This window comes from Ammospiza nelsoni, chromosome 2 (genome assembly GCF_027579445.1).
Source record: "Ammospiza nelsoni isolate bAmmNel1 chromosome 2, bAmmNel1.pri, whole genome shotgun sequence".
In the NCBI taxonomy this organism is placed as follows: Eukaryota; Metazoa; Chordata; class Aves; order Passeriformes; family Passerellidae; genus Ammospiza; species Ammospiza nelsoni.
The window spans coordinates 86,536,801-86,561,759 of record NC_080634.1 but is presented as its reverse complement, the minus strand read 5'-3'; the positions used below and the strand labels follow the sequence as shown (position 1 = coordinate 86,561,759).

The 24,959-nt window shown below is 36.7% G+C and overlaps 1 protein-coding gene across 2 annotated transcripts; it reads right to left on the bottom strand.

Moving 5' to 3' along the window:
- Nucleotides 1–1,309: 1,309 nt before the first annotated feature.
- TUBGCP5 (tubulin gamma complex component 5) lies at nt 1,310–24,959 on the bottom strand. Of its 2 annotated transcripts, XM_059466722.1 has the most exons (24): nt 24,766–24,959; nt 22,266–22,319; nt 22,073–22,181; nt 19,983–20,079; nt 19,284–19,394; nt 18,650–18,729; nt 18,031–18,166; nt 16,282–16,399; nt 14,765–14,854; nt 14,010–14,103; nt 13,454–13,700; nt 13,135–13,337; nt 12,345–12,460; nt 10,767–11,035; nt 9,703–9,901; nt 8,361–8,549; nt 7,650–7,832; nt 7,303–7,387; nt 7,083–7,203; nt 6,193–6,371; nt 5,333–5,458; nt 4,674–4,762; nt 3,454–3,554; nt 1,310–2,364 (listed from the first exon to the last, which is right to left on the bottom strand). In XM_059466722.1, the coding sequence occupies exons 1-24, from the start codon at nt 24,924–24,926 to the stop codon at nt 2,318–2,320; spliced, it is 3,204 nt and encodes a 1,067-aa protein (XP_059322705.1). In that variant the 5' UTR covers nt 24,927–24,959; the 3' UTR covers nt 1,310–2,317. The 2 variants fall into 2 exon arrangements, with proteins under 2 accessions (XP_059322705.1, XP_059322706.1); XM_059466723.1 differs by lacking the exon at nt 19,284–19,394.

Sequence of the window (24,959 nt, the reverse complement as noted above, 5' to 3'; positions counted from 1 at the left end):
AACAACGGTTCTGTAAAGAAAACAGAAAAATGTTACAAGGAAATCTGAGTAAATATATAGTTAAAATATGAAGTATCTCACATAAAACCAATTTTTTCTCCAAACAGGTAAATCACCATTTTAACAACTGCCAGGGGACTGATGGAAAGGTCCTGGTGGCATCACAGGGCATGCACACTAAAAGACAGGACTTGCTTTTTTTCCTGTGGCTCTGAAGAAAAAGGAATGCCATAAGATTGACTCTTTGAAGGGAATTTGTCAGCCAAGTAGTGCTGACACACAAAAAGTTAAACACTGAGGATGTCCACGACTAGAATCAGTAAACGCTTCCAGAGCCAGACTTACCACTCTGTTTTTGTGATGAGAGATGACCAAACTTGGAAGCTGGCTGAATAAACATCACTTGTCTACAAAGTGCACAGAAGTCTCTCTGCAGAATGCAACATTAATGCCTAAGCAGGAAATTGGGTGAAACAGCAAAATCTTTCACTTACACAGGGTCGTTCACATAAAGTAAGTAAAATGGGCCAAGGGATTTACTAGGAATTGTTGTTTCAACCACATGAAGGATTGAAGGATTTTTTTTCTCCCACATCTAGCTAATATTATCCAAGGTAAGGCTATGAAAAGTAGGAATTTCATTGAATGTAATCTCTGTATAGGAAGCAGAAATAAAGCAACCACATTAGATAGTTCAAAAGCACAGAGTACAAGACATACTCAAAAAGTAATGAATCAGTGCACAGAAGTGCTGAAATTCCAAGCATGTCTTTTAAAACTCTCAGTATGCTACTCAATTTTACTCTGAGTAAGAAAGTTACTAAGCAACGCATTGTCCCTGCTAGCAATAAATAAATAATCTGGAATCTTAAATGAGAACGAGTCATGGTAAACTAGAAGTACAAATTACTTTTGTTAATAGGTGTCCAGCTACCACAAAAAACATCCACTTGGAAAAGTGTATCATGTGGTAGCAAAGGACAACACAAACATACTGCTCTCTAAAGCAAAACCTCCACTCAGTCAAACAGAAGACATGTTACAGGGCAGCAGAAACTTCCTCAGTGGTATACTTGAAAAAAATCAGATTTCTTGTCCTCAAAACATTTCATAGCTATAACTTGGAAGGACCTTGAGATCTCCTGTTCAAACACAAGCATTCACTTTCATATAAAATTAGTTTACAGCTGAAAAAATAGTTTTATAATGAGCCATATAGTCCCAGTAATAACATACTTCATTTACCTTAAAGAAACATCTCTCAAACTTTAAGCTACTGACTGACTTTCAGCAGAAACACACACAACAGTGAAATTCTAATTATCAAATCTTTTATTTATTCAAAAAATCATTAGGTAAATAGCAATGATTGATTTTCTTTTTTAATGCAGGTGTACTGATGCCACAATTCCAGAGAAACTTTAAAAGGGAGGAGACAGGGCAAGTCATTTCGTGCAGAACAAATTCCACATTTACTTGTCCAGAAATGTACACTTCTGTATCACAACCTACTGCTATCCAGGAGATCAGCTATTAGATGTAAATGTTTGCTTGCAAGAGCCTCAGAAGAAGGATAAAGATCAAGTCATATCTGATCAAATTTGAACATCTCAACAATCCAATCATTACAACTAATACATTACACACTTTCATCTTAATCCTACTTAAAGTGACCAGTTACCACTAAAATTAATAAGCATTTGAACATTTAACATAAAAAATACTGGTATTTTATGTTCTGCTATAATCCATTTTGATAAATTAATCTTGTATTTTTTTACATCAGCTTCATGTAACAGTCTTCTTAAACATTTCTTAAGAACTACTAAGCAAAGAAGATGAATGCTTCTCAGCCTTTTTGCAAAGGAAAAAAAAAGGCCAAAATTTAACTCAACCAACCTTCTAAACACCAAGATTTGAGTCACACCACTCCACACTGCCCTGTGACCTATTCACAGCTGAAAAATTAAAGGAAAAAGTAAACCATCAATTACTCATCATTAAAAAAAAAAAAACATTCCTTTTTTCAGCATGAAAAATATTTAATGTATTTTCAAGTAAGATCGTTTACATGGAATGAATTTTACACTATACATATTTTTTGATGTTGAAGCCTATACAAACACTGCCACAACCAACAGACTTAAATACCTGTACATTATTTACATTTTAAAATATTTTACACAGCTCCAAAACACCAGCAACATTTAGCTATATACATTTTAAACTGGAGTGCAAAATGCTTACAATTCTTTAACACTGGAATTTCAACATAAATCCTGCTATCAGCTCTTCCTTAATTCAGTGAAAGTGGGTGTTAACTTTGTTCCATGCCAGCCATCAGTGACAAAGCTAAAGATTCCACTGTGAAACAAACCATAAAAACATAGTTAGTATTTGTATTTGCAGCACTCTGCAAACATTTATTGCAATATTCAATTCTATCTTTTAAGAGGATACCGGTTTAAATTGTAATACTTCAGGACTTCAGGAGAGTAAGACATTTTGTAAGTCTCTGACAGCTTAGATAAAATTTCACCACACTCATCATCAGCTACCCATTAGTTATTTCACGTGGTAACAACTGGTAAGAAATTAGCTCCTTTGTTTGCAATACTGTTGTACATAAAAATGTTGTGGAGGTTTATATACACCAAGCCATGCTCAAGGATGGTTCTGCAGACAAGCTCTGGTAGATGTGAGTAGCAGTGATGGCAAATATTGCCTGTTTTAAACACAGGTTTTAGGTTGGGAAATGCCTTTAAAATAACCAAGTCCAAACATTAACCTAAGACTGCCCAGTCCACCACTAAATCATGTCCTCCTGGCACATCTACAGGTGGTGCAGAAACCCATGAGAACACCCATCTGCATCCCAGCTAACCCTGATGCCCCACAACCTCACTGAGCAGCTGCCCCCCTAACTCAAACTGGCACTGATAAACAATTTAAGCTCATACCAGGTTGTAAGTAGAAGCACAGATATGTCATCCTCTGCTGTTTCTACTGCCAAGGAAATAACTTACAACAGATGGGCAGAGCCAAGAGCCCAGTGCAGTTGCAGCTGAGGCACCATAATGCTAAAATCCTATCTGCTCAAGATATATCCCAGCTGTCATTCCCAATAGCAACAAAAAGAATGCTCTTCTATGCCCCCAGAACTTAGTTTCATTAGTTTAGAAAACTGCTTGTCACTTGCTTGGCTACACACCTTCCCCTCATCAAGTAAACAGATAAACTGAAGATAGCTGTCATGGAAAAGCTTGGCACAAATACTCTAAAAAAATAATGACTTTAACTTAGTAAGAGGTTAAGTCTTGGTGTCCCTCTGTGCATAATTCACAAAATGAGATTATTTAAAATGTGCCAACAAACTTTAGAACAGATTAAAACATAAACACATTCCTAGCAAACTTGTGTAAGCTCAGGTATGGAAAAGCCTCATGTACTTACAATGGGGAAAAGAGCCTCGACAGACAGCCTTGTCGAGAATAGTTACAAGAAACATGTGACAGTTTTTAAAATCAGATTCCATCTTCTCTATGGATTCCATCCTAAAAAACAGTTTAACACAGAATGCTTAACAGACCAACCTCTATGTTATCTTCAAAATATGACCAAATTTCACAGTAAATGACAAAAGTACTCTTTACATAGAATTCTGGCTTGAAGTTATAATACTTCAGTAATGCCTCCACATGCTACTTCTAAAAAACAAAGGCAATTTTGACAGGAGCATCTGAGCACCATCAAAAGGGCATTAATAATTTCATCATCATTTTAGAAATCTCTGCAGTGACTTGGAGGAGCTGTGTGATTCTAACTGACACCTATCATTCCTACATAGGTTTGTAAGCAAGAGAGCCTTTCCTGGTCCTTACTGCTTTGGAGGTCATTGGGGACCTACAGTCAGTGAAACAGGGACACCCACACTGCTTTACTATCCAGCAATCTCTTGAATTCCAGTTTGGACTCTGTCAGCCAACACTCAGCAGTACCGGGAGAAGACACAGCTCAAAAGTCACTCCCTTTCCTTTTTTCCCCCTCCCAAGAAGATACAGATGACAACAGCTATGACTTTTTCCTGCCATGTTTTTCATGCCAAGAGCACGCAACCACATGCTTTGAGTTTCAGTCTTTATCAACAGCATTCACAAATTATTTCTGACACACTGAATGAGAAAAACACGCCAAAAATAGCAACTTCCTAATGTCACAAGAGAGTGGGATCTAAGTTTTAGGTAGCATCTGTGGCAAAGAAAATTAGTCCTGAAAAATATGAAGTAAGCCAGTCCACACCAGCTGGCTTCAGGACCGTATATCAACTTCTGAGTGTTTGATAAAGCCTTGGAGACTTGCCCAGCATCATCCATCCTTCAGCAGGCTGCACAAACAGAAGTAGAAAAGGGGAAAGAACTGGCTGCAAAAAGGGATCTGAGGGTGCTGGTCAATAAGAACTCAACAGGAGTGAGCAGGGAGCATGCCCAGGCAGCCAGGAGGGCAAACCTGATCCTGGGGTGCATCAAACACAGCACAGCCAGATGGACAAAGGAGGTGACTGCCCCACTGTATGCAGCATTGGTGCAGCCTCACCTGGAGGCGCAGTTCTGGTCACAAAATCATACTCAGAGCTCCAAAATTATGACCATGGAGAATTTTAGTTGTGTACTTACTTCCAAGCCCCTAAACCAGCTTGCCAACGGTCTGCAAACATCAGTACTAAATTTAACACTTTCACGATAGCTTCCTTCACAAAGCTCACCTAAAATAATTAAAACACAAGGAGTAAGTCAGATATTCATTGTTAAGCATAATAATTTTCATTATTACACTGCAGTACAAAGGCTTCACATGCCATTTAATCTAACCTGTAAAACTATCTCCAAAGTACAATGTGATTCTTCCAAAGTGAAGATGTTTGTATTTGTTCTCCAATTAATTTCCCAGCTGACTACTTGGATGTGGACTTGGCATACACAGTATGTGGGATAAAAGGTGACAAAGCTATCCAGACACCTCTATTTCCTGCCATACCACTATGCATAATCCTCCTAAAATTAACAAGCCTCACTTAGTCCAAAAACTCCCATGTTCTAGAAACAAACAGTGGTGTAGTACTCAATGTAAAGAATTCAATTTTATCCTCCTTCCTTGATAGAATTGAGCTGAGAACAGCAAGGGAAACTGGATCTCAGTGTGAAAAGCTATATACTGCTCAGTATCTATATATTGCTTAGTGTATATATGCTGCAAAACAGACTGCATAATTAGTACACAAGTACTTTCTTGTCCTGATAACTCAGTACATCAAACATACTAATTTTTCACTCACCTTTTCTCTCAGTAAGCAGCGATCATGAATCGTAGAAAGATATCTGTAATGAATCTTTATCAATTGATCTAAGTCTTTGGCTTCTTCTACCTGATGCTGAAACTCCAAGCCTGTACTGTGGAGAATCTTAAAAAGAAGACCAAAGTTATTAAATTCAATGCTGTACACAAGTGATTGTGACTCTCTTCCAATATATTTTTAAAGAGCCTGAAATTGCATGATTTATTTGCTCTTCCCTCTCGAATTTTAGGATTAGCCTCCAAATTACCAGCAATAGCAAAAATTCCAAGGTCTTCTCAGAACTATACAGCAACATTCCTCACAGAAACAGATATATTGCCACTAGACAGGGGCACAATGACTATCCTAAGAGAGGCTGAACTGGAGCATATGCTTGTTTTATTAAAAGTTAAAAAGGGAATAATAGAGCAGATATGTATCTACAGGCATTGCCTTTGAATTTGGAAAGTCACGTATACACTGTGTACTGGAGATTTTAGAGAAGAATCCCTCCAACTAAAATATCTCTTGTAATACTTTTATATGCCTAATAGCTCTTAAGTTACAGCTTACAGAAACCTCATCTGACATAACTGTGCTTAAGTCATCTAGAACTGGAAGAAACAGGCAAAAGAGTCAGTAACGCCCAAAGATCAATCACATGCATGTAGAACTTCTACAGCATTTTTAGAATTACTGATTTAAAATGGCCAAGTTGAAACTGAAACATGTGTAGAAAGGACATTATATTTACATTTTGCTTTTTGTTTGAGAGGGTTTTTTAGGTTTTAAAGGAAAAGGAATACTTCATCTGCAGTTACAAGTTCCTAAGATAAATGAAATTGTGATATAAGACAAACCCTAGTCATGATGTAGTTGTGCAGGCTGTTGACAAAATGCATAAGTTTCACTCTTAAGAGGAACATGCGATGTATTTGTTGTTTTATACTTTCTTTTTGTGGTCCAAATACAGGAAGTGTTCCTTGTTCTAATGAAGTTCCTTTCTTCACCTGTGAATTTTCTGCAGCAGAGACTAATTCTTTAAAAAAAAAAAAAAGCAAGAATGTTGTGCTTTTTGGGAAAAGACTTAAACAAGAAGTCACACCCATAAAGTTTAAACAGTAAAGGACCATATCCTTTCAGGAAGATAATTACTTCGCTGATCTTCAAAATATAGATCCCATATACAGAACCCATCAACTTCCTAATTTACATTTCTAAGACATGAAGTTTATATCCACTTTACATGGGACAGGAAGATTATAACATTAACTTGGTGAAGGAAATACTAAAAAATCTTTCTATAATCCCCCAACAGTTTACTGTTTTTCAACCTCAAATAGAGTATTTTTTCATCTTGTTTTAATAAACTTTCTACAAGGTATTTATTATTTATTATTCATAAAAAGGACTATACATAAACATTAGGGTGTGGTAGACAGACTTTCTTTCAACAGCAAAGTCTGTAGAATGAAGTAGCAAGTTTCCAATATAACTAACTAGACTAGAATCAAAGAGACAAAGGGGATGCATGAATGGAGCCATCCCTGAGGCTGGAAAGAAATGAAAAACACGTCCAGCTTAATACATGTAGTTTGTGACACTAAAAGAGATTATTATTTTATAGAATGAATCAAAATACTAACTAGTTTATACTGCTTACTGCAGAAAGCAGAAGACTAATCATATCCTTAGACCACAAAACAGAATATCTTAATACACAGAAACTTTCATTGATGAAGTATCTTACCATCAAACCGTAGAACATCTAGACTATACTTGGCCCACTTTATTTGCAGCAAGAGCAGAAAAACTTGATTATATATTTTTTGGCATTCTAAGCTTATAACTATATCCACAGGCCAAGGAACCTAGGAGGAGGAGAGGATAATAAAGATAAAAAATGTAAGTCGGTTTCATACAACATTTCAAATCTGTAACTGTAAGAACTGCCGCCATTTCAACCCTACCTTGTAACTCAATGTCAAACCATCTAAGGTGTGGACAGGGAGTTTCTTCTTTGCTGTATCAACACTTTCAAACGATATTGACAACCTACACAAGGAAACAGATGATGTAATTGGTGAGAATCTGCTTTAGATGAGTAGCTAGTTTCACTAATTTCTATTTCTCACTGCTAACCATTAACTGTCTGATTTAATCTGGAGGACTTGGGTAGAAAAAAGAACAGCTCAAAACTTCATTAAAAACATTATTTTAATGAGTACAGAATAATTAGTATTGTGCTGTGCAAGCTAAGTACATTAATACAGCTAAGTGTGAAAGAAACATAACTAAAGCATATTTTGCTCTTTACCTTGCACTGTCCTCAGGATATCGTTGTCCAACTGCTTCTTGTAGGTGAACATTTAAGAAAGCAACATTCTGCCAAGTTTCCTTTTCTCTAATTTTGTCAAAAATAGATGTATAGAAGTCATACATGGTATCTCCAGCTTCAAGTAGGAAAAAATTTCTCATTGCCTGCAAATATTCTACAAGCCTGAACAGGAGAAACATATAACATTTCATGAGTCTCATCATACAAGTGAATGCAAAACACAACTGTTACAGAAAAAAAAAATCTTAAAAACTCTTCACAGCAAAAACTCAGTATTGAATACAAACATAACAAAGTCTACAGTGAATCATTTGTTTAACAAAGCATTTTCCCCTGTAAGCTTTAACAGCTCCATTAACTTCACTGGAAGCTATCTTACAGGCTAGGTAATTCTCAGAAATTAATTCTCTGTGAAATTAATTTAAAATTACAACACTACTAAGAAATACTGTTGGAAATAATATCCTCACCAAACACCCACTGATGAGAAATGACAGCTCTGCTGTTGATTCAACCTAGACCAAGTTTTTGCCCAAGAGTCTATCTAACATGATAGACCTCTTCTCCTTAATGACTTTATAGCTGTTTATCAAACTGGAGTAGAAACACAACATAGAATTGCTTCTTTTAGGGATGACATACTGGTAATAAAAAAAAAAAAGTTAAGGAAAAAGAAATCTACTTTCTTACCTATAATCCTTCTTTAAAGTTTGCATCAAATTACCACAGCATTCCAAGTATTGCTTGTCTATGTGAGGATAAAGACAAGACCTCAGTGTCAGTTCAAAAGTCTGGCAGGTCACAGATTCTGAGGATCTATCCACACAGACATCCCCACCAGTGAACTTTTCATGAAAGTCACTCTGCTCCAAATACAATCTTCAAAATAAAACAAGATACTTAGGGAAGAAGGCTCATTATTCATACAAGGTATAAAACAATGTCATACCTTTAAGGATTTTAATCAATTGGGTTCTTTGCAGGGGTAATAAAAGTTGATTATAAGCAGAGCATGTATCCAGCCTATAAAGTGCTCCATCACACTGTTTGTGTATCACCAGACATGAGAGTATCACAGAGGACAGCATTCTACAATCACATAACTGCTTAAGGCACACTCCTGAAAAACATATTATCTATACTATTATATGATGGGAAGAAAGTGTCTGTGTTACACATTTGGCAAGTTTAATTGTTTTTACAAAGAAAGCATCAAATTACTGTAATATTCTTTAAAAAGCTAGTTGCCAGTTGTAACCACTCTAAGAGGAAGTCCAGCTCATAGCAGCTATTGCCTGAATAGACTAAATGAGCTAGATATTGAATTAATGCAGCAATTTTGACAACTAGAATAGTCCCAATATACAAGGGAAACCAAGTCCTATCTATGATTTCTTTAAAACAAGTTCCTTCTTTTTTATTGTCAGTTTTAAAATATTTAAATACACCATTAGTATTTAGTAAAAACATAAAAAGCTATTTTCTTATTTGTAATCACATAATAAGATTTTCAGAGTTTATCCTTCCTGCTAATTTCCAACACATTTATACTCTCTATAGGACTTCCCTCACTATGAAGAATGAAGAATTTTTATGCAAGTGACATGAATTTTGGAAGGCTTTTACAGTTAAATGATTTAAGCATGGCAAAACTGAAGCTGCATTCTTCAAAGAATATACTTGGTGGAAATCAAAGACATTGCGTACAAAAACCAAGGGAACTCATTGAAAAGTTCAGATTTTACAATGGCATTCACTATTAAGCCACTTACGTGCTAAAAGCCTGCTATGATAAAGACTACTCCAATTTTCTATGCTATCAACTGCAAATAGCACATTCTTACTGATTTTAATTGTTTTTCTTTAACCATGCACAAGCAGAGTGTCCATTTAGCTTCTGTCACTGATTGTTGGTGTTTGCCTTTATTGTGAACTTGCTTGTTTTCAGTAGCAGCAGCAATGAAAATGTGATCTACCAAATGTCACCAGGCTGAATATTGCTTTCAACAACACAGGAAGATCATTCATTTACCTGGCAAAATTAATAGCCAGCAGTGGGTCATGGACATCATCCAGTTCCAAGTGTCTTTCTGCTATGGACTGCATCTTTATCAGGCTCTGCTTTGTGGCCTGCTGCTCTGTAATAATGTCTGGGACAGACTCCTCCCCGTGCCGCAAGCGAGACTGCACCGATTCCAGGAACAGCGTATACAAACTCTTCCTTTCAGCATCTGAATCGGGCAGCACATTGCACAAAACACCATCTCAACTGAAAGAACTCCACAGTCCAACATTCACAAGCTAACTTCTAAAATGCTACATTTAGACCACTATTCAGAAAACAAAATACCTTCAAATACATGTTTAAAAATATAGGACTAGCCCAATGCCCAACATCAGGCATATGCACTGCAGAATGGGTATCTGAAATATCAAATATTTTTGAGATTGTTAAAGAACTTCCTACTTCAGGTGCAAAGGCAATTAACTTTTAGCACCTGACAATCTTTCAGTATGTACTGAAGTGAGTTTCCAAAATAATTTAACTACCTCTCCTTTTAAACATGAAGAAGCAGTAAAATGAAAAAAGTATTTTGTTTCCTTAAAAAAAAGCAAAAAAACCCCAAACCCAACATTAGCTATAATGCTTAATTATGTTTCACAATCACTCAAGATGAATATCCTAGATATCCAAACATCTTTCATCTACTTATGAGTAAGCTTTAAAAAAAATAATTTACATGCTATCTTAGATTACTCAACCACTGAGTAATGGAAAACAATTATTTATTAAAACCCACCAATTTTACTATTAGAACATACAAGCTGATTTTGTCTCATAACAAAAAACAAAAGAAGTTTGAGAAAAATTTGAAGCAATAAAAAGAACATGGAATTCTCAATTTTATTCACTTTGCTCTTATCACTTGTTTTGCATTGGAAGAGTGTTTTCCATCAGACCTGAAGTTACCCACCACAATATTGGCATTCCACAGAGTATTATATTATTCTAAAGCCAGGGGAAGCCCATTACCAAAAATACACCCATACTGTTGGACAGCCTAAGGCTCAATGGTGTACAAACTGACATCTCACCTCTTGATGCAGCCTGCTGTGGAGAACCGTCTTTGCATTGAAGGTTCTTCAACAGCTGCATGGATTTTCCAGCCATGATAATTTGCTTTAGCACAGGTTTTAGAAAAGAAACCATTGTGTGTTGTCTGCTTGAAGGGGCCTGATCACTGCCAGAACTGGCACTGGCATTATCACTCATCTTCTCTTCATTCTCTGTCTTTTCTGACACACTATATAACGTGTAGGTAGCATACCAAAAATCTCTGTGATTAACTGCAACACTTTTGTTTCTGCAAAGAAATAAAAAGCTCTTGAGTATTTTCCTTTCCAAAAGGAAACTTCACTACTAGAGGATATGTATCCTCTTTATTCTGTGCTTTGCCTTTCTCTTAGAACAGTCACGAAGCATTTTCAAAACCGTATAAAATCAGCTCATCCCTATTTGCAAACTGTCTAGGAAAAGGATAAACAACTAGCTCACAGGAGATAAAACAACTGTACAAACAAATAAACCCCAACAGCAAGTCAAGTAGAGCAATTATAATCAAATTTGTCCAGGATGTTAGCTATTCACAGTGGCATGCATCCTTAGTGTCAAAACGATGAGCAACTGACTTGCTGACTTATTTAAAACCTCAAACTGAAGTAACTACTGCTAGGAAAGCTGAAAAATTCTAGAGTAGGTGAAACTCAATTTGTAGTTCACTTTGGATTCTTTTGTTGTTTACATCAGATACTCAGTTTGGTCTTTAAAGTCTGATGGAAAAACCTGAATTAGATAATTAAAATTAGGTAATTAAAATTAAGCATAAATGTAAGTTAAGATCAGCTTTGTTGGTAGCACTGAAAACACAATTATAGAACCAGAAAAAGAGGACATAATAAGGATGCTAAGGATCTCTGCTACTAAGGAATTATTACAATAGTACTGCTAGAGCTGCTGTCTTACTTCATGCTCACCTCAACATGTGTTAACAGACACAGGTTCAATTAAGTTTGGCAGATAGGAAAAAATGGATTTGTATTACAAGCCAGAACTTTAATTTCTATATTCACTTTCCACTCCAAGCTGTCAAAAAAAGGGACCAAGAAAATGTAGCATAGCAACAGAACAAAAATTAACAGCTCAAGTAATGTTTAGGATATGCACATGTAATTTAAGACACCATATTAACTTTACCACAAGTCAGAAGCAATGAGTATTTTAATTCCAAATAGCATTTAATTCGTAACAACTTAAGATTAATAGAAGAATTTAAAAGTAAATTTTGTAATTTTTGCACGTCTTGGGTTTGAAAAATGGTAAACTGCTTTTTTAAAAAGTCAGTACACTCTGAGTCAGTCTGCTCACTATTTACTATAGATGGAAAACACCCAAAATAATGGACTTCTACTCTACAACAATATGTGGTAGATCCATGTCTATGCCATTTCCCTAATGGGAAGTTTGAGACAAGTTATGATTAAGTATGATTAAGAAATTATTTCTTAAGCAAAATTACAAATGTGAAAACCCGCTTTTACTGTTACCCTTTACCCTAGGTTCTACAACAGGTTTACTGGACAGCATTATGTGTGTCTAGTATCAAGCATCCCTACCTCTGAATAATAAATTCCTTTGCAGGATCAAACAAATTACCATGGACTATCCACTCATCCACTGTCTGTAAGTATGGCCTCACAGTTTCAACCCAGAGAGAAAACAAAAGGGATACCTGAATTCAAAGGAAAAAAGAAAAAAAACTGGCTGAGTGCTTTTATACCAAACATTGAAAGCAATTTGGTGAAGTCTAACCTCTTAATTGTGTAATCAGTTTGTAACACATACACAACTACACTAAAAGATTTTAAGATAAAACGTTAAAATAAAAATTGTAGCTTTTTTTTTAATGGGAGCCTGTATTATTAATGGTTCCCCTTGTTACTCTTGTCATCAGAAATCCAAACAGCATCTTTTCACCTTAACATCTCTGAAGCAGCAAGGGATAGCCATAAAACACTATGTGGTTTCATAACATCAAAATCAGGAAAACAAAAGGCTACAATGACATCAACTATATTTTCAATAGTATAATCAAGTTACTGTAAAAATCCAAACCCCACATGTCAGTATCAACTGAATCATGCAGCTGTAGAAACAGGAGGGAAAGCTATTCCAAAGTTCCCTCTTTCAAAACAGCTTCCTGGCCCCTGATTTTCCAGAGTCCTTCCCCTCAGTCCTCAGTAAACACCGCTCTTGTGGAGAGAGAACACTCCCATAAACCCATTTTTATCCAGGTTGAGTGAACTCATGTTAAAAAACAATAATGCATTAGTTACTGAATCTAGTAACTAATGTAGTTATTTCTAGTGTGTTGCTCTATTTAGGAAGGAATTCTTTTTCCCCTACCGTTTGCTCAGATGCCTCTCCAACACTGTCATATTCCAGAATAGCTTTGTAGAGGGTGTTAAGCAGATGAGATGCTCGTACAACATTTCTAGTGTCAGGTGGCACTTCTGCTACTCCTGTGCTGAACACCTTGTGAAGCACCTTCAGCTGGGCCAGTCTGGGAGACAACTTATCTATTACTATAGAAAGTGTGACTGTTTTATCTGGAAATAAAAGAAAAAACCCAAGATGCATAAAATAACATCCAACAAAAACGCAAATTTTGTCAGCATTAATAATTTGCGTATCTCCCTCATGTAAAACTTCCCTTGCACTGTACCTTTGTTGATTATACACTTTTCAATTTCAGCAAGTTCTTCTTTAAAGCTAATGAAATATTTATACAAAGCCCACATAAAAGCTTGGTAGGTTCTGAATGGGGCTTCAGTAGTCTTCTTTGGAGTGGAAACTGTTCCATGCATTGTGCTTTCTGGGCTGTGTCCCATCACTTCATCAATAAACTTCTGTAGTCTAAATACAACTTGACCATATGCTGCTATCTGCTCCAATACAGATCTCAGGCAATTCTAAAAAAAAACAACAAACCAACCTTTTAGAATCATCTAACAAAAACTGTATTTCATAAATTGAATTACAATATTATTTTTACAAATTAAAATATTATAAAGTTCTGCAATCGCTATTGCTTCATCACATTCTCAGATACGGGAAAAGCCCATTCAGTTTTATTAAGCCAGATGCTACAATTTAGATGAAACACAATTGTAGAAATATGCAGAAAAATTGTAGAAATTTCCACAAGCACTTTAATTTCCTATTCCCACAAATTACAACTTTCTAATGACATATTCCTCTGAGATTCAGAAACAACTTACATGGGTTAAATGAGTTACAATAATATCATTCCGCACAGTCACTTTTCCATCATTCAGCTGAAATATAAAAAGCTTTTTCACTCCTGAAAGTAGCCTTGAAAAGAAACAAAAAGAGTAGTAATTTTCTCCCTTAATGAACTTATACGTAATTAATAAAAGAACTAGCTCTCCCTTGCCTAAAAGTTTATTTTCTTTGAGTAACAGGAGACCTCAGATCAAGTGTGATGCTATTGGTACTGTAAGTTGTTGCCAGAACAAAAACAATTAAACACTGGCATGAAGTAAATACTTCCTAAAGTTTCTTTCCAGTTGATATGATTTCCAGCTATGGGATGACTCAGCCTGCTTTCTAAAACTGGACACTGTTTTATAAATCTACAGGAACAAGATAAGAACAAATAGGTTCTTTTTAACAATTAGACTTTTAATAATCAATGCCAAAAAAAAGTAGCAAGCTACCTTCTTCATGAATCACAGAATGGAAAGGACCTTAAAGATCAACTAGTTCCAGCCTTTAGGCCATGAAGTGACCCCCTCTCACCAGACCAGGTTGCTCAGAGCTGCACCCAACCTGCCACGGATGGGGCATACACAACTTCTCTGGACAACCTGCTCCAGTGCCTCAAATGTGAATGGTTAACAACACATGCAGCATCTTTACTGTCAGAAACAGTGTAAATTAAAAGCTTAGCCCTCTGATCTCCTTGAGAGAAACACTAAAAGTTAAAATGCAAGCTTTGTGATGCTGCACTTACCAAAGAGTTTCTCGTATAACCTGAGTTTCTGTGACCAGCGTCCTCTCTTCTGGCACGTACAAAGGATCACTGGTGTACAAATGGTGGTCCCTTAAAAAACAGGAAAGTAAAACAATTTAATGGCTGAAATAAAAGCTGAATCACCTGAAAGTAAGAATGAAGCAATAATCTTTAGGCTTAGTTTTCTTCTGCTCACATCTGAACAGATTCAATGTGCATAGGAACATTTTAAGTATTTTAAAAAGCACAGTTTATTTTCATATTGCTAAGCAAGATACTTTGGAAAACACCCAAATATAATCTCATCTTACAAAGACAAGAAATTAAGTAGCAAATGCCTGAAGTATTGCATATCCACTATTGTAGGGGCAGGGGCAGGAGGGGGAGGGATATTGTAGGTTTGGCTTTTGTTTTTTTTTTAATTATTCAGTTATTTCTAATCAGTTATTTCTCATTCAATGCTGTGAAATCTTATCATTACTTTCTAGAAAAAATACTAAGCTAAAAAGTAAAATACCAGTTTCTCTAACCCATAAAAGAAAATTTTCTCTTTAACTCACAAGTTTACTTAAGAAGTGGAAACTTTCATAGCCACCTAAGAATTTTCTCTTATGATCCTGTCTTATGCAATTCTTTGTAAACCTTCCTCAGTACCTTTTCATATTTTAGCAAAGTATATTAGAATTTAGAATGATTATTTACATTTTCAGTATTTTTACCCATCAGTATCATCAGTGGAAAAAGTTATGCAATCACACTCAAAATCACAAAGTTCAAATTAAGTAATACTAGTTATATACCATACATATATGTAAAACATACATCTCCTAACAACACTGCAGCAGAAGCAGTGTTGCTTTATTGATGTTACCCATTTTCTAACATTCATTGCAAATTGTGGTTCATAGCTGGCTAGACAACCACCTTATACTAAAATAACTCCTTCATTAAAAAATTCATTAAATTAAGAAAACCAAGGGCAAAGCTAATGGCCTTCAATACTGACACATCAAAATTTGGGACAGGAAAGAATTAGACTCCCCTTTATTTTTAATTCTCATTTTCTTTCCAAGACCATGGCAGATTATGGTAAAATACTATTTTAAGTTCCTTCCCCACACAAAAATTATGTTTAACTTTTTAAGGGAGGCATGGAAAAAAGGTTTTAAAAATTTAAACATTAGGGACTCCTCACTTCCAGGACCACTTACAACCCACCTATATTAGGTCCTCAGAGACTCTCCTAAGGGTCAAGCTAAACAAAATTCAAGTAAGATTCACATCTTGGAAAAATGAAACACCCCTCTCTGACATGAGAAACTTAATAAAAACTAAATAAAAGGACAAGAATCTATTAATAGAAAAAGCAGCTAATTTGTTCATCTTATTAATTTGCACCCCCTTAATTCTGTTCTTAAGTGAATTGTCATAGCCATAGTATCTTAAAGAGGCTTTAAAAAGTCAGTATTTAGCACTGTATGCCAGGAAGGAACATGTAAGTGATATTGTGTTCTTACCAGACTGCAGCCAGGTTGGAATGCAAGTGCAAACTATGTGAAAAGCGAGGAGCCCTTCCTGTCCAGTACTGAGGCACCACGTGCTGCTCCAGCCAGCTGCGGGCATCAGGCTCAGCAACTGTGAAAACACAGCACAGGCAGCAAGGTGCTTTTATTTGTGCAGGAAATGCTTACAAAACACAGGAAAAAGTTATTAATAAGCCTATTCACTCAGCTGCAGAATCACAGATCTTTTCAAATGAATTACCATTTACAACCATTTACACTTTACTGCACTGGGAATTTAATACCACTGTGCACAAACTAATTGACACAGAAATGCCACATTTCTCAAATGTTGCAAAAATCCTACAAAATAAGCTCTGCTCAGTGCTGGTAAGGCCTCACCTGGGTACTGTGAGCTGTTTTGGGTGCCACAATATAAGAAAGAGCTGTAAGAGAGTGTCCAAAGGAGGGCTACAAAGACAGTGACAGCCCTAGAGGGGAAGCCACATGAGGAGCAGCTGTGGTCAACTGGTCTGTTCAGCCTGGAGAAGAGGACACTGAGGGGAGACCTCACCATGGCCCACAGCTTCCTCATGAGGGAAAGTGCAGGAACAGACACTGATCTCTTCTCTCTGGTGACCAGTGACAGGCCCTGAGGTGATGTTCTGAAGCTGTGTCAGAGGATGTTTAGGACATTAGGAAAAGGTTCTTCACCTAGAGGGCAGTTGTGCACTGGGACAGGCTCCCCAGGGAAGTGGTGACAGCACCAGCCTGAGGGAGTTCAAGAGATGTTTGGACAACACTCTTAGGCACGTGGTGTGACTCTTGGGGGTGACCCTGTGCAGGACCAGGAGCTGGACTTTGATGATTCTTGAGGGCTCCTTCCAGCTTAGGATACATGATTCTTTAAGCTTGAAGATTTACATGGTTTCCAATTTTTTCTCAAAAAAATGCTTCTGTCTCAGGCAATTCTCAAATGCTATATATAAAAACAGGCTGACTTAAAAAATAAACTGCCAGATGTCATCAACTTTATCACTACACTCCTTTTTATTAGACATTTAGTACATTACCTAAAACAGTTTTTTCAAAAATGTGAACAGGAAATTTTCTACAATTGCCAACAGGACTTTGCCTAATCCCAGTTAGATAGCTACTGCTCATATAATATATACTATGCAGTTGTCATGTGCCAAGTAAACTGTACCCCACAATATTTTAAATGTAGCTGTATTCTTTTTCATAATATTCCCTGAAGGTATTCAAAAGAAAGCTACTAGTGTTTTAACTAAATAAACCTTTTTTTTTCAGAAACATTTAATACCTGCAAATGAGCCAACTATTTCTGTTGGAAAATAAATTTTGTTTCAGCCTTTTGATATTGAAAAATTTACATTCTATCCATACAACAGAATGTAAATTTATGTATTGTAATGTAAATTTATGTATTGTAATGTAAATCCATTCTATCCATACAACATGCTACACTAACTCCAAGTTTTCATTTCTATATTGGAATATTCATGTAAATTTCCACAGGAATGAACAGAATTCTTCTCCATTGGCAGTAACAGAAACCAGATCAAACTTTCCATATTGTTTCTTTACTGTAAAAAAATTACTAATGAACAGTAACATGCATCTTCTATTACAATTACAGATCTGTAACACAATACCTCAATAAAGTATAAGAAAAAAAAAATAAGCTGTATTGCCTTGCTAAATTTTAGCATGTATATTAGAAAAATTACAGCTTATTCTAACCTTTCCAGGAAGCATTAGGTACTGTCTTCTTATTTGGATCTTGGTCTTCTAAAGGTGTCCTGTCTACTTGAATACCTGAGTCCTCCCTGCTCAAGGGCTGAGTGTCCTCTTCCTCTTCACTTTCTCCAGACAAATCCTATGAGGTACAACACAGCCCAGGACACCTCAGTACAACATAGCAGACACATCTATATTCAGCTCCTATTCAAGCCAAACATTAACTATTCTTTTTTACACTATAAAGTAAATTCAGGACACTAGGACTAACATAACTGTCTAACAGAGAATGATTTAAGTTGTACACAACATTAATAACCAGCAAATGAGAGATCTGGAAAAGATCGCAGAACTGCAGCAAGCTATGATTAGGTGGAAGCAAGGGTCAGCAGAAGCAGACAGTTTAATTGCAGGACTAAGTCAAAACATTGTGATAAACAAAAGTATTTGGATTACTGTTATTCTGCTTGGGTCTGTCTTATTTCATGGTATTGAGCAGAGTACTGGGGAATTCTGCAAGAATCAACATGCAGAGCATACAAACTAGGATAACTCAATCAGGTCTCTAACACACTTCAAACCAGTTTACACAGTTGGGGTTTTACCTTAAGAAATTACTTACTGGTGTATCTATGCCAAGGCCAAAGTAAATTTCTTCCCCTTCCATCAAATACTTTGCCCAATCAAATTCTTCTTCCTTTTCTAAGAAAAATATAAATATAAAAATAGTAAGTACCACATAACTCTTTCTTTTCCTTTAGAAACACTTCTGAAGTTAAAATTATCTTGACAGTCTACAGCTAAAACAAAAGACATTCCCTTTCAGTTAAGGTTACACCACTGTTCCATTAACAAGGTTATACACTTTCAATATGACATAAATTGTGACATTTCAACCATGTATATCCCTTACTAATTCTCAACTTTATTGCTTATACACTCAAAATATGTAACACAGTGTGCCATCAGCACATTTAACTATATTATGTTACCCTACCCTACACTTCAATCCTGGAAAAACATGCAAGAATGCAGCACACCACTTATTGTGACTAGGAAGTCCCATTTAGCTCAATGGAAACATTCTAAATGTATAATTTAAATATGCACAAGGATCCCAGACTGTAAACAACATGAACCAAGAACTGTCTTACTCTCCAAAAAGACACCACATAACCATGATGTGATGTGTGATACTTTCAAGGTAACAATCACACTTACAACATATGATATCTTAAACATGAAGCTTACTCAACTGTAATTAGTGTTGTTTGAGATAACTTCTTCATATTCACATTCCTGGAATGGGCTGAAAGTGCATTCAAAACACCGCCGAGGGAATGTGCAGAGATCATTCAAAAAGGAATCTTAAGATGCAAGATTTTCTTTAGGTTAGTCTGAAATATTCTTCTTTCAGTCTATCATACAACACTGAAAACAAATGGGGGATGGTATCCACTCAAGCACAAGCCTCATTCTCAGGCACTGAGTGAAAAAGTCCTACTTTAGAAAGCAGGCAGCTGGGATCTCCCTCTGGAAACCTTCAAATGTATCTCCCTTTCCTTGATTATGTAGGAAACGTAGGAATTTACATCACCAAAACTTTTTCAAGAGATATAATATTGAGGTGCAAGACAGAGACTCAGGATAGAAATCCACTGTCTGTCTTTGAGCATGTAAGCACTGCTGAACAGGTGGAGAAGTTTGTTTGTGATAGTGGTACAAGTCAAAGAGAGTTCCCAAGGTACTTCAGTGGCTGGAAAACTTAAGTGATGCAACATAAACAGGGGTAGGAAAGACTTGCAAGCTATTTAAGATGTATAAATTATAAAGACAACCAATAAAGCAAGGTGAAGTGAAGGAGATAATAAAATGGAAAGGAAAAATGTCCTTCTTATCAGATTGCATTGCAGATTCTATCTTTCATTAGCCATATAAACATCTTGCAAACTTACCCACTTCTTTGACTCTTGGTTTTTCCACATAGGTGGTGTTGGATGGTGAATCAGACAAACACAACAGAAGAGACAGTATGGAATAGTGTGTATCCGTCTTTAAAACACATTAGAAAAAAAGCAAGTCTGTAAGTGCTCTAAAAGATTTTGCTTAGTAACAAAGTCAGCCTATTATCTGCAGGAATGATCCCCATTAGCTCCCATTCCCCAGTCCTGAATCACAAAAATAACATCTGCAACCTGTCATTGAATGTTACCCATTTTCTTCTGCCTATTAATTAGCCAATCAGTACACAAATCCTTCAAAAGCAGCCACAGCATCCCCTGCCTCTTACTGAGCCAATAATCAGAGAATATGGAATAGATGCAAGTACTGTGAAAGTAAGAAGTCACCTCAGGACAAGGCATAAATGGACAGCCACATAAATGTGCATGAACTGGAAGGACACAGGTAACAGGCCTGCAGGAAAGCAAGTCTTAGCTTTCCTTTTCATATGGCCAATTATTTCAAACAGAGGCTAAAATGAAGTTAGCTAAGATCACTACATTTTAATATCATGTTCACATTATCTTCTCAGATCTGAAAATCTACACAAATCATTAAGGATGAATCTTTAACTCAAATATTGCAGTTGTGAAACAGAGCCTTCAATCAGGTTATAATGCTGTGCCAAAACTAGTATGGTCCAGAGATTTGTATTACTGTTTATTCCCTAAAATCTGTTTACCAATGTACAACCATTTCTCAGTATAAAAAGATTTTTCTTTGGCCTCATTGTAACTTTACAAAGATCTTCAGCCACCACTTCTCATCTACACATTCTGCTGTCTAAATCCTTATACATGCTCACACATTCATAAACACAAAACTGTTTTGGAATGAGTTCTAGTTGCCTTTTAGAAAAAATTATTCAAATTCCTGATAAAGCAGCATGATACTCACCTACTATACAAGGATTATAATATGTTCCTACTGAACATTACTGATTTTGTCAAAGAAAACCAGTAGGTCACTGACAATCTCTTGTGTGAACTGGTGCTCCACTTAACAGACATAGAAACCAATAAATACTCAATCTTCCCAGTTATGTGTCACTGCTAAAAACTAAATGCCATTTAACTTCCCAAATACGAGATTAATCTATGTCCAGCCACACCCCAGGTGCATTTTTAAGAAGGAAATTTAAAAAAAAAAATCTTAGGACACTTGTAACATTCAAGTATTAAGTGCTTGCTTGGCTGGTTGGTTTGTTTGGTTTTAATTTCATTCAATTCTCAAAACAAGCACTATTAAAGGTACATTTTCCAAAATATAGAGACTACAGTATAGTAACCGAATATGTGTAAACTATTAAGGGCTCCTGGGTTTTCCCCACAAATAAAAAGGAACCTACAACACCCAAAGAAAGACAAATGTCAGTTCAATGAGAAGTAAAATCAGACTGCAGCTCAGAACACATGATTCTATTAAAGAACACCATTATATGGATCACCACCTCTTAAATCAGAAGCTTAAATCTACCAACAGGAGAAACTTTCTAAGATCCAATTCATTATTGCACTGCAACAGTGGAAAGAAAACTGAGACAACTTCTGCCATATTCATCCACTCCATATCCTAAACTGATTTGATACAAAGTGTATCAATGGTTAAACACACCCAGTCTCAATATGGAAGCTACAGAACAGGAGCACTCCAACTGAAAACCCTAAAACCAAAACACCCAGACGGATTACTTAAGGTTAAAAAAAATGGCAAAGAACAAGAAGTGCTCAGTTCATTGTTGTTTTAGTACAGATAGGAATCCAGATTCACCTAGACTCCAGCTGCAGCATTTGTACAATGCTGACCCTAAAACACCTGCTCTGCAATGAGATCGTGTACTTTAAGTCATGAGTACTTTAACTCCACATGCTGAAATCCTGAGAAGATAAATTTTCATTTCTGGAAATCCATGACCTGAACAGCAACTCCAAAGCCCATCACTAAGTCACCTGAAATTTCCAACACTTTACAAATGAAGCTCCCACTGCCAGTGTAAATGCAAGAGGGATGGAAAAAAAGAACAAGGAAATTGCAACGTACATACCTTTGTTTCTTCAGTACTTGGGAGTGGCAAGTTCAGAAATTTTTCTGTTAGTCTTTTCCAGCTTGCAGCTTTCCCAAGGTCAGAATGAATTACCAATTTTTCATGTATTCTAATAACACAAATAGTATCAAAAAGGCTTTTTAAAAACATATCTATAACCAATGCATTATTAATATCTAGACATAAAACTTACCCTTCTATTGTTCTCTCTACTTTATGACTGTTCACATCAAGAAAACGGTGAAATCTGTGTAAGAAATCTGTATTAGAATGTGTTTAAAAGGAAGCTAAAGAAGAAAATAAAGCTGATTTACATATATGAAGACAACATTACTAGTTTAATAATGCACACAGTTCAGCAACAGCATTAGGCATAAAAAAAATTCAATTTTGACATCTCTTAGCTCAAGAAAGATTAAAGATAATTGGCCTGAAAAGAAGAAAAAATTGAATGCAGGTTACATCTAGCAGCACTCTAAGCTGAATGGAAAATTACTACTGTACCAGCAAACTAAGCAATTAAAGTATGCTGTCTGCTAAGTCAAGTAGAGCACGGAGATCAAGAACTGTGTTGTCAAAGGCATTGATGTCAAATGCACACAATTATTTGGGACCTGCATCACAGGCATAGGCAAAACAAACACCCACATGGGAAGGCCTCTAAACCCAAAAGAAGCTCCATTTTATAAAGGGTAAGAGAGTGTCTAAGTGAAAAGAGAGCTTGATATAAAATAAAGACAGATATACCAACAAAGGTATGTGTATATATATGTACGTATGTAAAGGGACAAAACAAGAACTTGTGAAAGGTAAAATGGACTTTGGAGGCTAAATTAGGCTATGAACAGGTTGTTTAGATACAGAGAATTAAAAAACAGGGAAAAAGATGTGACAACACCGAGCATAAGGTCAAGAGACTCTATGTGCCCTCAAAACCAAACCAATGTTTCCAGCAACAGGTGACAGAAAGTGATAACATTGTCATGACCAGACAGAAATGAAAACTGCTGAATCCCAACCATGAGCAACCAGTTAAGCTAAACAGACTGAAATTCAAAAGACAATATGAAATCACCTCAATGGCAAAGTAATGAACTAGGAAATGAAACTCTAAAGCAGTTAACCAGGATTTTTAGTAAGTAGCACTGCAGGACGAAGATAAGCACATGTTAAAGGAAAGAAAAAAGACTTTGTTAACTACACACATTAGTCTGATTTCAATTGTGTATAGGGATTTGGCATAAGAGCACAATAAAATATAGCTGTGACTATAGCTCTGACTGATATTTAGGTTGAAGAAAATATCTAATTTATTACAGCACATAAGCTTACATAGGAAATCATTCATTCAAAATAGTGGTAAGTGTAAGAACTGGAAGATTTAGAATATCACACTGAAAAGACAATAAAATTCAAACCAAGAACCTGTCCTGAAAAGAAAAATCAAGCTGCAGGAAAATTATTAGTGACAAGTCTTTAGTCTGTTACTCAAAGCTTTAATTAATGACTAACATACATGCAAAAATAAAAGGATCTTTTTTTTTAGGCAAGTTGGGAGCATCATGGATAGAAGAAGACTTGAGCACTCATGGAAATAAATAGGTGGATCCAAAAACAACAGCACAGAAACATCACAAAATCTAACAATAAAAAGCACAGGTTTCACAAACTTGAAACTAAGGAGAATTTCTGCTACAACCTAAGGTCTCACTGTTTGCAAACGTAATACTAATGTCAGGCTGATGTTCCATGCACATTCCTTGGACAACAATTCTGGCATGAAGAAAACCTTCTTCTTTCCAGTCTTCCCTGTCAAAAGTTTCTTGATCACTTTGCATCACCATCTTTGTTTTCCTGACATGTAAAAAATCCAAATAAAACCCCAACAATTCCCCAGTCTAAAAGAGCACACAGCTACACAAGCACATAGCTGACCAAAACTGAAGGTGAGATTTGCATATTAAAATAATTTTATTTGAGTCTACTAGTAGTTTGCATTAACCTATGCAATGCTACTGCTTCCCCAAAAAAGCATTTAATCAGCATGAAAAATGTAAAGTAGCATTGATTTTACATGGATTAGCTGCATACAATTTCAAAGAGGGAGCAGTTAGCGATAGTAAGTGTAATTGGAAATTCATCGTGTAAGAGTTTCACAGCTTTCACAGAACATTCTGAGCTGGAAGGGACCCACAAGGATCACTGAGTCCAACCCAAGCGGGCAGAATAGGCTGGAAGAATAACTGTGATAACTGAAAACTGTGTGTCAAACTTCAAAATGGGCATTTTAGGTCGCAGTCTGAAGGCTACTATGTATTACAAATTAATAAAGACCACGTTCCTGACAAGCCCAAGTAACACAAAACACGTTCTCTTCCTGCAGAGTGATAACCTTTCACACAAGCATCACAGCATTCTCAGCCAGAAGGTCTATCTCAGTTTGGCAGAATCCTCCTCACTTGCTCTTTTTACACAACCATAATGTATCTATCTCCCTCCAACAAAGTTCTGGGCGGCTAAATGGACATGCTGAAAACCCCTAAAACACGAAGATCCAAACGTGACGGAGCAGCAGTCAATGATGCTGCGGCAGAGACTCGCACACTGCGCCCGGCGCTCCCCCAGGCAGGGCTCAGGGCGGCCCCATCCTACACCCCGCGGCAGGCACCGGGACCCTCCGCGCTTCCGCTCACCTGAAGTTGGACCAGGCGAAATTGAGCGCCGCCTGGAAGCGCTCTCCGCCCAGCTCCTCCTCGGGCAGGCTGGTCACGCAGCGCACCAGGGCGCGGACGGCGCGGTCCTGCTCCTGCTCGAAGCGGCCGCGGGGGCCGGGCAAGGCGGGCGGCGCCGCCATGGCCGGCGGCGGGGCAGGGACACCGCGGCAGGG

Coding starts and splice junctions, on each gene's coding strand:
- TUBGCP5 (XM_059466722.1), bottom strand. CDS start 24,926: ATGGCGGCGCCGCCCGCCTTGCCCGGCCCCCGCGGCCGCTTCGAGCAG. Junction 18,730..19,283: donor CTCAAACAACACTAATTACA/GTTGAGTAAGCT, acceptor TATTTTTCTTAG/AAAAGGAAGAAGAATTTGAT. Junction 2,365..3,453: donor TCGAGGCTCTTTTCCCCATT/GTAAGTACATGA, acceptor TTTGTTTCACAG/TGGAATCTTTAGCTTTGTCA.